A 13344-nucleotide genomic window follows, 5' to 3' on the forward strand; every position below is an offset into this window, starting at 1 on the left:
GCGGTGCCGCGCCCGGTCTCTCGTTTTTAGTGATTTTTGTTTAGATTGGCACCGCTTGTCACGTTTCTACACTCTACAGTTTTACCCTCTACACTTTTTTTCCTAACCGTGGCGCGCCGTCGTCACTCTTTCGCCCTAGGGCGCATGCGCGCAGTATTTTTGGTGACATTTGCTTGTCGCGCGTCGAGCGACCAATCAGAAATCGTCGACTCGACGTGTTTTCTATAATGGCGCGAATTATAACTTTAGATTACATAAATTTGCAATATAAATTATATTTTTATATATTTTATATTTTTATCTTGGAATATGTATTTTTTTCGAGATACATATTGGATATTATTGTTTAGGACGGATATGATGATTAAGTAAAAATATATCTACCCGATAATATACATTTCAAATAAAAATTTTAATATTATATATCAATGTCCAATTTAATTTTTTATAAATAAAAAATATTAAAAATATACAATAAATATACGATATATATAGTAGATATACAATATTAAACAATTAAAAATGATGTACAATAATTGAGTTAGTTGTTTAGGATTTTTTGAAAGCAATTATTGCGGTATTTACCGTAATAAATAAATAATTGAAAAGATAGATTTATTCAGTATTACAAGAAAATGATTTCATATATATGCAGATAACGAATAAACGTGTAAAATTATTGCTAAAAAAAATAGAAGATTAAAGTCTTAATTGATAGAGAGCTGATATGGTAAGTGAAATAACGTGGTGAAAACTAATAATAAATAGTATATGAAATATTTATATTTATACGAAATTAGTCTCTTTCTATACAATTGCTCTCTAATGCGCAATCACATACTTTTTTTTCAATTTTTGTTTGAATAGCTGAAGGATGCGTAAGTCGAATAATTAAAGTTACTCATTTGTAGAACCTGTGCGAGCTTGCCTTCTTTTTCCGTGAAAAATGCCTCTGACTAATAATAGAGTAAAAAAAATGAACGTCAATTCGATGCAAATATATATATATATATATATATATATATATATATATATAATATATATATGTACGTAACACAAAGATATATTTATTATATACATATAATAATAGTGCCTTTTTGTTATAATACATATCCGTAAGAATGTTTATAATTTAATTTCATGGAATTTCGATAATTATTTGTAAGGCACACCCCACGGTCTTTACTAAAGTAATTTTGTATGTTCTCTCTCTGCATTAATATCATATAAATAACTGTATACTGTTGTGTGGATATTCTATTAGAGCCTAAATTTTTATTATGCGTTTCTATTTTTAAGAATAATTAATATGCTAGATATAGAGGCAATATAATAATCTGTTCTGTACATAATCCTATGTCTTTCTTATCGATTCTTTTATATAAGATAGATAATATACCATTCTTATTAATGGTTATAATGACAGTAACATTATAAGAATAACGGGAAAATGCATAAATGAGATGCACAGATGTGTTTGTGGGTGTATGACCTGTTTGTGCATCATTCATTCTTTGTCTCAATATATAAAATATGAATAGTAACGTCGAAAACAAAAAAAAATAATAATAAAATTATAGAATGCAATATCACTAGCGCATCGTCCAGTCGCTAATACATTTTCATATTGACAATATATAGATTTACGATCGTCTTAAATAATAAAAATTCGCGCGCCGATTCTTTTATATTTTTTTCTTTTTTTTTTTCTTCTTCGTTCACAAGTCGCGTATAATAAAAACATGTGTAATGTATACACACACCTAGAGTGGCATTTTTTCCCCATATTTTTTTTTGTATATTATACCACACTTTCATGTAATTTCCTCTCTTTTTAAAATCTTGCAATATTAATATAAAATACCTATGCCGCCATCGACAATTTATGCATTTGTATATACAAGTACAGCTCTCCCAGAATCCAACTATCTGGCTTCTCATCATATCTCTACTTACTAAGAAGATACTATTGTTTTATGAATAAAAAAATACTAATATATCGCATTGTCGTTGCACGGGCAGTGTTTGCATAGTGTTTCATCCATTGATAAGGCACCAACTCTATTGGGATCCTGAGATTCAACCCGCATGCTTCGACAGATTCAGAGGCATATCTGCAGATGAGAAATAACTCGTGAACATCTTATCCTATTCGATTTTTAATATATATATATATATATATATATATATATATACATGTAAAATTATATGTGTAAAATAATATTCGAATGAAAAAGAAAACGAAACATACCTGAAGGAGGTGTGAGAGTTTGTTCCCTGTAGTCTTTATAATGTGGAGATGATGGATGGGTATGCGGCGGTGCATACAATTGCATAGGAGGCGGATAGTGGACGGGAGATGGATAATGAGGTGCCATCCATAGAGGCGCCGCTCTATATGGTCCAGGAGGCAACATCGGCAATCCATAAAGCGGATGATGAACGGATGTATTGCTGGACCCAATGTAGGGATCGATTCGTACCCTCGGATAAGTGTTAATCGATGAGTATTTTACAGGTTGCCTGTCCTTATAATCATCTGGCTTCAGCAATGTTCTCAAGAAGCCTGGCTCGGGACTCGGTTTGTCCTCCCCCAGGATACTCGTTATACTATACGATGACAGCTGTTTCGCGGAGGGAGTCGCAGGCGCGCTCGTCGTGCAAACCGGTTGCGGAGTGGCTCGTCTCTTGGACGCCTGATCCTCCAGCGAAACTCTTTCCATCTCTCGGAGTATACGTTTACGAGGCGAGACGACATTAGGATCCAGACGCGACAGTTTCTCGATGATCAAACCCAGAACCTTGCCCGACGATGACGTGCCGTTCAATTTCCGAGATGCCTTCGTTGGATAAGCCGCCGTTGATTCCGGAACGAGAATTGCAATCGTAGGATCTAACGGGCGTCTGCGTTTCTTTGCTATTAAACGAGGATGCGTGCATAGACGAGTCTTCGGATTTCGGCGATAGTAAAAATTAAATTCTGTGGTTATCCTGCGTCGGGGATGGGTCTGTTTCCAGCAGTGATCTCTCTGCCAAGGACTGGACTGGACCGACGAATTGTCATCGGAAACTGAAAACGAATTATAATGTACAGAGATTATGAATTATCTAGATTAATTACGTCACTTGTTTTTATACGATAGTGAAAGTTAAAATGGAAAGGCTTTATCATAATATAAAAAGTAATTGTAACAAGATGTTTTTTTTCCAGTTTTTAAAAAGATATAATAAATGAACAAAGAAAATGTAACAATATATGTGTAAAAAAACTTATATATAACAAGTATATTATTGTTTCGTTCAAGACTCACCGCTAAGGGAAGTAGAGCTCTCCTGCCGATTCGGAATAGTGCTAGCAGGTGGCCAAAAAGTTTTCTTTGGCACAGGAAACCATGTAGTCTTCTCTCCATCCCTGCGATGAGACAGTTCCAAGATAAACTTTCCATCCTTGAAGAATTTCAAACGGCCTCCTGGGGTCGGCAGGCTGTTATCGATACGTGCTTCCGTGTGATGAGCTGGCTGGGGACTTGAATTTTTACCATTTGCCTTGGCAAGGGTTGGGTGCAATGTTGACGGATCACGCGAGCACATTTCTGTCGTGCCCCTCACGTGAGCTGCGTGAGCATGACATTCTGCTGACTTTTCACGCATGCTGATACTTTACCGGTATCCATTTTCCTCCACTGGGCTTTTCATACTTTAACTTTTCAGGGTATCCATACGATGAGGACTCGTCTGTCTCCTGTTGTCTCGAAGAATTAAACCCACGTGCATAAAACGTCGCAGTACTCAGCTTCGATAAGAAACATTCTCACGTTCCCAGTTTCTTTTTTTTTTTCTTCCTCTTCCTACAAGAAGGAGATAATTGTAATTTACAAAGTCCGAGGCACACGTATCATTGACAAGTAATCGATATTCATGTCATTTAGGCAAGACATGGGAAATAAATACACAGAACACACAGTGTTACAGGCTCGCAGCTCATGACATGATGGCTGACAGAGACACGCAATTTAGACTGGTAAAAACCGTGCCTGTATTTACTCGCTGGCGAGGTCCTCGACGGATGCGAGAGCTCTCGGAATCATCAGATCACCCGGGGTCGTCCAGTTGTCATCATCGGAATCCCAGCAGCAGCGCTGCGGAGACGGAGGGGCGACATATTTTTTTTTTTGTACACTCGCGTAGGAAAAATACAGGTTGTGCACCTCCAACAATTCAACTCGGATCGGAAACGGTGATCGATACCCAGGACCCAGGACGTATATCGGACAACGCTGATCGCGGACGCGGATCAGTTCGATCGCGACAGTTGGCGGTGAACGAATGTGGCAGACACCCACCCACCCACGCACGCACACACGTACACCCTGCCTTCCGCCTCTGCTGCTCGGCTATTTCGCCGAGGCGCGCGTTCGCATCGTCCAGGACGACGACGCGTTCCGGAGGATCGCGCGAGACCTCACGCACCGGATACGGGGAGGACGGCACTAGCAGCGGCGGCAGCAACTGTCCCCGAGTAGTGGCGGAGAGCAGCAGCAGCAGCAGCAGTCGGCCGACACATGTGTTTCGCTCGGCTCGCGTGTAGCCCTGTCACCGCGTCTGTCTGACAAGTCTGTCACCGGCCCAGGGACACCGATGGCATCCAGCGAGGACGCTAGGGAACGCGCGTCCGTCTTCCGCGTGATTCTCGCCCCCCTGGCCGTCCGCGGGGATTAAAAAAAAAAGCGAAGGAGAACTCTTGGCCTCCTTGGAGAGTCGACAGTGGTGTCGACCCTTCTCGTGTCGACAACACTGGCGGTGGCGGTCCGCGTTCCGCGCGTTCCCCTCCGGCACGAGAGAAACGAGAAACGAGAGGAGCGACTCTCCCCTTTCTCCGTGATTTACGACCTTCGAGCGTCGATCGATTGTACTTGGGAATTTTTCCTTCTTCTTTCTTTCGCGATTTGCGCGATTTAATTTGGACCCATCTCCTTTGGATTCTTATGGATTTCCAGCGTGAAGAAAATCATGTCTTACTTTACAGATCTCTTTCAATTTATGTCAAATCTCGTGGAGCTCTCGTTCCGCTCGTTCCGTATGATCGGATTCCCGCTTCTCGACGCGAGATAAAAACTCGCGCGAGTTTTGTATCGATGCGCCTCCTCCTCGAAACGGGTTTATTAATCGCACCTTGTATGAACGAGATGTAAAATTAATATTTCGGAAAAATTCAAATGCTCGCTTATTTTCTGCGTACTGTCAAAAAAAATACAGTACACATTTTTATGTAGTCTAAATATATCATGAATATTCTTATATTATAATTTCTATGGATATAAATAACAATGCCTGTCATCAAACATTCGTCATTTTTAGTTTAGAGATTTGTAACATTATTAAAACTAAGTTAAAACGAAGATAGATATTTGTAGTTTCATAAAGAATCGTCTCTCATATCTCCTTTTTAACTTTTGTCTAGTATCTCTTTTAGCTTATATATATACATATATACAAAATGTGACAAAGTTATATAAATACAATTTTTGATTATATTAATTAATTCCTACTTAATTGTTCTACTTATATTGCTTTCAAAAAAAATGTTATGTTGATTATGTTTACATGATGAATATGTACGCAACATTTTTAATGCATTAAAAAGATATATTAAAATGATTTATCAGATATTATAATATATATTATAATTATTGAGAGAAATGCCATTCCAAGGCTATCTCATGAACATGGAGCTGAGAAATTTAACTTATAATATAATTTATAATAATTCTCGTGCGTTCTTTAACAGTTTAGTAATGTGAACTTCAAACATTAAAAAATTCCAACTTATGAGAATTTTCAAGATCAAAATGAAAATTGGAGGAAAACAGAAAGGATAACACAAGAATCATTCATAAGAAACGGCTCAATCATATATACTCTACGATTTTATTACTACAAAGGTTTAAAAGTAGTGTAAATATTCGTTTAGCTTGTAATTCATGTATCTGATTAATGCACGTATCTATTTTCGAATGTTCCGTCTCGATAAAGATTACTACCGCGAAGTACCAGATCTTGACAGGGAGATTTGTGCACGTCCTCGATCGGCTCGTCATCGGCGGCTCTTATTTGTATAAGGAACATACGTCGGCTCCTGTCGGATAGATTCAAGTACGAGCCGTGAAGCAGCAGATAAGAAAAGATGACTATGTCGCCCTTCTTGGCCGTCACAGGCTCAGCTTTCGACAAGGGATACTTCTCAGGATCGACGTAATGAAATTGTTCACCCTTCTCGTTGGACACTCCGAAATCCTCCAAAGGTCCCAATTTGTGACTGCCCGGATATACCGCCAAGCCGCCGTTCTCCGGCGTTGTGTCGTCCAGGTGCAGAAACACGGCCAACATACTGTCCTTCTTGAAAGGAAAATAGTGATAGTCCTGATGCATCAAATAAGGCGCTCCCTTCTCCGGCGGTTTTACGTGCGCCTTGGTATGATGTAGCAAGATATCCTCGGTATCCATGATATCCTCAAGGGCGTCTAATAAATTCGGATGCGTGATGGCCCGAGTGAAAACGCCACTGTGCATTTGCAGATTGTGTATAGATCTTACCTATAACAAATGTATATACATAAAAATTTATTTATAATATTATTTATATTATATAATATATATAATATATTGTATGATATATATATATATATATAAATTATTTTTATATAATATAATTTACATTATAATAATATAATATTTATATAATATATAATTTTTTTTAACAATTTATGCATTTAATTCTACGATAAACGATATTCATTTTGCAGAATATAAAAATATAATGTTATACATTTTATATATTTCACTTACAGAATAATCGATATTCCCAGCTAATTTCTTCATTTCGTTTCCAGACCAACTGGCTTCCAAGCCAAGATTTTCACGATGTTTTCTCTCGAATATATCATTATAGGTGTCTGATATCTCATTTATTTCCTTCGTAGAATATACGTTTGTCAACTTGATGAAACCATTTTCTTGCCAGAATCGCTTCTGCTCCGGCGTTAAAAATTTCAAGCTAGCCATACTTCTTACACAAGATGTAAGAATCTTTCTTTCAACGTCCAGAATCAGTATTGCGTCTCGGGCCAAATTAAAATATGCGTTACCCCACTACTCAGAAGGGGTCCTCAGTAGGGATTATCTCTGCGTGATGCAGATTCATGTTGATCTTGAGACTATAAATTTTTCTAATCTTCTTGTATGATTTGCAAGATTTTTCGTTATATGTGTAGCTTAGATTAGTATAACAATTTCGTAGTAATAATTAATAACTACAACTTGAGATAAAAATATTTAACATTATATTTATGTATACGATATAAAATATCAAAGCAATTATACAAAATTTCATATTTCTTATAAAATAAATCATCAATAACGTAATTCTTATCTTATCTATTGTATAATATATGTCTAATGATCAATAAAATGTCGAATTATTGCATAATTTTGCGATTTAATTTCTTAATTACGTAAGCCAACCATGCAATAAGAGTTATCTTGTTGTGTTGATATGAATAAAAACATCGTATCGGCTCTTTCTGATAGCACGGATAGAAATTTCCATCATGACCTCAAGGTTTTTGTCGAGTCATATTCAAGTCATTGCAATGTCAATTGCATGTAGCGATAAGTTTACTATTAAATACATTAATGTCTTCTAATACTGTTTTCATGACTTTCAATCAAATTATTTATGATATTGCTATATAATAATATTCTAGAATGAAAAATTATCTAACGTGTGCAAAAAAAAAATTTTTTTAATTTAATTTTGCTATAACTGTTAAAATTATGGTCACGAACAGAATTTAAATCCTTTTATAATTTGTTTCGACTGATACCACTGATACAAAGATTGAGTAGAACTATTGTATCGAGCATATTGCACATTGTCTTCATTTTCTAGCTGCATCTTATACGAATCATGATATATTTCAACAAGCGACGCACAATTGCACTGCGTATCGACTTGATCGTTCTGGCACAGTTTGATTCTGAAGCAACTCGCAGTTTGCATCGGTGGCTTATATTGTGGTTTAGGTAAGAAGAAGTCTGATACCGAATTGCCATCGTTCTTCTTCAACATGACAAACACATTTGTCATACTTAAGGGAATACCCATAGCCTCTTGAAACTCGCCGCACTCCAACAGCGACCTGTACACAAATCATACAAATATTAATCATATCGCAATTTTTTATGTAAGTGAATAATTATTACGTTCTCTTATTCTCATTGACCTTATGAGTTTTAAAAGCGGTTTCCTCGAAGAATGCTGATATTCTTTATGCTGCTTGCTGTTGAGGATATACGAGGGAAGCTCTATCGCGATGCAGAGCTTCGGTGAAAATATCGTAGAGCCAAGTAATATAGCGATTTCCTTTACGTCGCAACCATTGAGAAAGAATTGCGAAGATATATGATCCGAGACACTCTTCAGCATATTCGACAAGGTTTTAAAGGAGGCCGCGTTTTTATCTGTCGCTTTCATATTAGTCTGATACTTGGTTAAGGCTTCGTAGGCGAGTGGTATCTGTTGCTTTTGATACAGAACGTATTTTACGAGTTCGATCACCACTTTTGTGCACGAGTCATCGGTCAGCGGCTCGTCCAACATTATATTAATCTCCGTTTCGCCTTTCTTGCCTCTGGAAAACATATTTGACGAGAAGGAATTCAGAATGGAATCTATATATCTTGGAGTATATTTATCTTGAAATGTAATCTCGTCCACACAAAAAGAAAGAAAAAAGTTATCAACACAGCAGCATTCGCACGACGCTTTTTTTTTTAATTTAAACGAATTGGAGGTTAGGTTAGGTTAGGTTAAGTCGAAGATATAGAACCTACTTCGTGCGATACGTTGGTTGCCGTGTCTAGTTAGTTACTAAATTCGCTTTATTTACATCCGCCGTTGAAATATATGAATTTTGAAGTTTCGCGAAGAACTGTAAACGAAAAAAAAGAGAGACATATTGCGAGATATAAAATATATAACAATGGATCTAAAGACGAAGCAAATGAGAGGGCTGCTGGAACCTCTACAACAGCAGGTGATAAAGCTTATATTTCTTCATATATTTAATAATTAATGAATTTATTAAGACGACATATATATCATGAGTGATCATGAGTGATCATGACATATTAATGATGTAGATGTAGAAAAAAATGTCAGCATTTTCTAGATTCGTTATCAAGTTAAACATTTTTTGAGATTATAATATGAATGCCTCGTGATATATTAAAAGTGAGAATGGAAGCGAAAATTATTTTATTCTTTTTAGATAAGCGAGCTGCATTCATCGCTAACCAATGTTTCTATTAATTCATCAGAAATTTTGCTTACAAAATCAACGATCTTTGAACAACTGCATTCCTTAACTCAGAGATTTAAGAATTTAGCAAGTAACGATAATTGTGACCATGAAGAAGCAAAGTGTAGCGATGCAGAAACAAATTCAAAACACATTTCTCTATTGAAGGATATTGACGAGCTTGTAAGGAGCAAAAGAATCTTAACATTTCATATTTTGATTATTAAAATTAAAATTTGAGTTACTTATTATCTTTCTCAGATTGAAGACCTTAAGAGCAATGATATTAATAAACATACGACAGAATTATTGCTTAATAATGTCACATTAGCTTTACGAGCTTTAGAAGATTTAGAATGTTTGCCGTTGAACCAAAGGCTTCAAGATTGTCTGGATTATGTTCGAGAAATGAGCACAGCAAATGAGATTGAGGATCTTCAGAATATAAAAGTAACAATTGATGAAATAAATTTAAACTGAATTACATTCTTTTAATACTGATATTAAAATCTTTGCTTCTTTAAAGGAACTTGGTACTTCAATATTGGAGCTATTTGAACCATTACAAAAATACAGAAAAAGTTTAGTATCTGCTTTTTTGTCAAAAAAGCTAGCTCTATATTCCTCTCAACTATGCACATCATTTGAGATGCTAGTACAATTGGCGCAGGAGCAGCATCGATTAAATGCACCAATTTATGTAATAAATTATATATTTAATATTTGTTTCCATTTAAATTGTTTCTATATTCGAGAAATGTATATACAGGCTTGCAAGAAGTATATCTGTGAAAGAATGTGTACCTGTTGTGAAATGATCTTAAACTTATTGAACGGCTCAAATCCATCACTGGAAGAGGAAGTTTTCGAGAAGGAGAATCATTTCGTCTATAGGTAAAACAAATATTTCTAATATTTTGTAATTGTATTTAACTGATTCTGATACACTTTGTAGAATGGATTTAGCGTTAGACATTCTATTAGAAATGTCAAACAAAACGCATCAGGAGCAATTATCTGAATGTGAAGAACTATGGTCGAGATTGGAAAATGTTTTTTCTCATGCTATGGCAATTACCCAAGTGTGTCAGCTGTACAATTTTAAAGCCATAACTGGATCATGTCAGTCTATAGTATTGGAATATGAGAAATTAAAGCAGCAATTATTATCGGAAACACCAGATTCGGCATTAAATAATTTGTTTATGCACACCTTGACCGATGCTCTTTATCGTTTAGAACGTAAAATCAATATAGCAGTATTAACACTCGCGATGGAGGTATTCAGCAATCCTTATGCGGCTTTAAGGAAGCTTGTCATGACGTGTGGAAATTCATTAAGCGCGAAAACAAGATCTAAGAATGATCTAAAAAATCTTATAGAAGATTTTGATCAACTTTTTGACCAAACTATGCAAATTGGAATATTTGCTATTGCTTGTTGCAAGGACATGAATCGTCAGTCATTTTCCTTTATCAAACAAAATCTTTCTTTAAATTACTACAATTATATCTAATATAAATTTGTTTATTTCAGGTAATAATAAAATTTGCAATTGCCTCGCCGGATTCGAATCCTTAGAGACGGAATTGATTTCTGCAATAACTTCCTTCTACTTGCATCCAGATAATAAAGAAATGCGTTCCAACGTCAAACTATTGACTACACAGTGGCAACGAGAGATGACCAAGTTTCAAAATGTTGTAAACCTCATTATAAATTCAGCTGCCTTTTGCGAAGTAAATATTGAATATATTATGAAGAATTATGTTTCATTTTTCAAGAAAACTTGAATATATATTTGAATACATCTTTTCTCAGATAGTTATGGACAGTCTTCAAGAACGTATAACGGAAATCTCGGATTGTCTAGATCATAGACAGCCGGTAACACAACTTCAGGTGCAAGGCATTGTTCAACGTGCTTCAGCATTATCTAGCCAAGTGACAACGATTGTAAATGACATTGGTACTGAAAATATTGATCATCACACAATAATGATGACAAGGGAATTAAAAGCAGGTAATTATGATATGTTACGTTACTTTTTAAACTGTCATAGTTTGGCAAGATATGTATAAAGATATAGACATACACATTTTGTTATTACAGCTATATTTGAGGCCAATAAAGCTGCCAAGACTCTTCTGATTGAAAATGCACCAGAACCTCAGCAATTGCGGGTGATAAAACGGTGTGAATTAATATTGAATGTTGTCCAAAGATTGCAACCTGCTCTAATCATGATCATGAACAGTACGATACATGAAAAATCTGTAAGAACTCAAGGAGATTCCAGCCATGGTATAATAAATAATTCTGTTCAAATAATGTTTTGTAGGATACAAACACTTTGCTAATATAATGCCCTATTAAAAATCATTCTTTATATTACAGGTATTATTTCAAATATTGTCAATTTTCCATCTACAATTTATGGTTTACCACGCGATGAAAATAGTATAGCTTATATCAGAACGCCCTATACAGGTTTGTGAGAACTTACAAATATTTAATATACATATATTCTGTATATGTTTATATATTTTTTTAGTTAATATCAAGTTTTATTTATGTTTTAGTAAAAGCGTATAAATCGCAGGTATCCATTCAACCGGCAAATAGCATCGGAATACAAAAACCATCGGATTTGTCACATTTGATACCCTACATAAAAAGCGGTCGTACTTTGCGCAGCGAGCATTCCATTATGTATAATACACCGCATAGAAATAAAAATGCAACAGAGCCAGTTGTCAAAAGCGACATATCCCTTAGAAATCTGTCTAGCATTAGACAACATCTTTTTAGTAGAGATAGTTTTAAAGTTCAAACTTTAAACATTGATATATCTGAAGAGAGCATGGATTTAACAGGTACTGTGTATTTGAAGAAATTTATATATAGATAGGAATTATTGTTACATTAGAAATTATTTTCAGCTATCTTAGAGAAGATTACCTTGTCATCTACATCAGAACATGCAACGTTTTCATCTTGCAAATCCTTAAAAGTACAGAGTATGTCTTCTGAAAGTGCAAATAAAGAAGTCGTTTCTAACACATCGGTAGAAAAATTATCTGGAATTGTTAAAGAAGAAACGAAAAATTGTGCAAATAAATGTGCAACAACGGAGAAGGTGGGTGATTGTACTATATCTGGTGGTGGTGATGCATCTTTAGTCATGGAAACTATGCAAAAGCATAACAATATTCAACTTTCAAGTAATAAAATTCAAAAATTGACATTAGCAAAACACGAGATATAAAAATAGAAAATTATATTTCATATATGAAACATTAAATAAACATTTAGTATGTAATTGTTATTAATTATAAAAATAGTATTTAAGCTTGCAGTTAACATGTAATTAAATATGATAAATTATGATACATGTATTAAATATGATAAAGTGAATACGAACGTTATATAATGTCAATTTTACATTCCAGTATATGATAAATCTAATAAGATTTAAATTTGAATTGTATATATAAATGTTTAATTTTATGAAAATTTAATTGTGTTTGAAACAATAAAAGATAGAAATGTTTATTTTATATTCTGGTTTTTTAAATTTAAATTTTATTAATCTCTTATTCAAATCAAAAGACATATTCTGGCATTAGACATTCTAATTAATTAAATGTGCAGTGGAACAAGTGAACAATCCGCAGAGAAATCTTTTATTTTGTTAAAAACTTTTTAAATTAATTAAATGTCTATAAAGATAATTGCATATGAATATGATTGAATGATTTTGATTAAATAATTATGTAAATCAGTTTCAACATTACAATAAATATTATTTAATTAAAATATGCAATTATTATATACATAAATTTTTAAAAAAATTAATAAAATAATTATAATTTGTTCAAATCACTCGTCACTTTATGAAACGATTCGAAGCATCTGTAATGCCAAATGAAATGCATGTTATAAATTATAATGGAATAGAAATATATTGGAAGATTATTTAT

At 34.5% G+C, this 13344-nt stretch overlaps 4 protein-coding genes across 5 annotated transcripts; 1 reads left to right on the plus strand and 3 right to left on the minus strand.

The window, feature by feature from the left end:
* Window positions 1-660: 660 nt before the first annotated feature.
* On the minus strand, window positions 661-4810 carry H (transcriptional corepressor hairless). 2 transcript variants are annotated; one of them, XM_083031917.1, is made up of 4 exons: window positions 4035-4810; window positions 3312-3848; window positions 2252-3070; window positions 661-2114 (listed from the first exon to the last, which is right to left on the minus strand). In XM_083031917.1, the coding sequence occupies exons 2-4, from the start codon at window positions 3649-3651 to the stop codon at window positions 2080-2082; spliced, it is 1194 nt and encodes a 397-aa protein (XP_082888043.1). In that variant the 5' UTR covers window positions 3652-3848; window positions 4035-4810; the 3' UTR covers window positions 661-2079. The 2 variants fall into 2 exon arrangements, with proteins under 2 accessions (XP_082888043.1, XP_082888044.1); XM_083031918.1 differs by having other exon boundaries at window positions 3963-4810.
* Window positions 4811-5905: 1095 nt separating this feature from the next.
* On the minus strand, window positions 5906-7203 carry LOC145932722 (putative alpha-ketoglutarate-dependent hypophosphite dioxygenase). Its single transcript, XM_083031919.1, has 2 exons — window positions 6847-7203; window positions 5906-6594 (listed from the first exon to the last, which is right to left on the minus strand). Exons 1-2 carry the CDS (start codon window positions 7060-7062, stop codon window positions 5992-5994), a joined length of 819 nt encoding a protein of 272 aa, XP_082888045.1. The 5' UTR covers window positions 7063-7203; the 3' UTR covers window positions 5906-5991.
* A 157-nt stretch (window positions 7204-7360) lies between these two features.
* Window positions 7361-8846, minus strand: LOC145932723 (MAD2L1-binding protein). Its single transcript, XM_083031920.1, has 2 exons — window positions 8283-8846; window positions 7361-8198 (listed from the first exon to the last, which is right to left on the minus strand). Exons 1-2 carry the CDS (start codon window positions 8699-8701, stop codon window positions 7838-7840), a joined length of 780 nt encoding a protein of 259 aa, XP_082888046.1. The 5' UTR covers window positions 8702-8846; the 3' UTR covers window positions 7361-7837.
* A 20-nt stretch (window positions 8847-8866) lies between these two features.
* Spt (Spitting Image) lies at window positions 8867-12803 on the plus strand. The gene is made up of 12 exons (XM_083031916.1): window positions 8867-9095; window positions 9330-9542; window positions 9621-9809; window positions 9886-10059; window positions 10129-10253; window positions 10315-10817; window positions 10897-11099; window positions 11182-11383; window positions 11474-11665; window positions 11759-11851; window positions 11944-12237; window positions 12304-12803. Exons 1-12 carry the CDS (start codon window positions 9042-9044, stop codon window positions 12627-12629), a joined length of 2568 nt encoding a protein of 855 aa, XP_082888042.1. The 5' UTR covers window positions 8867-9041; the 3' UTR covers window positions 12630-12803.
* Window positions 12804-13344: the final 541 nt, after the last annotated feature.

The sequence above is a fragment of the Prenolepis imparis genome, unplaced genomic scaffold (genome assembly GCF_030444845.1).
Source record: "Prenolepis imparis isolate NDT839.2.m4 unplaced genomic scaffold, iyPreImpa1.0 SCAF_2, whole genome shotgun sequence".
In the NCBI taxonomy this organism is placed as follows: Eukaryota; Metazoa; Arthropoda; class Insecta; order Hymenoptera; family Formicidae; genus Prenolepis; species Prenolepis imparis.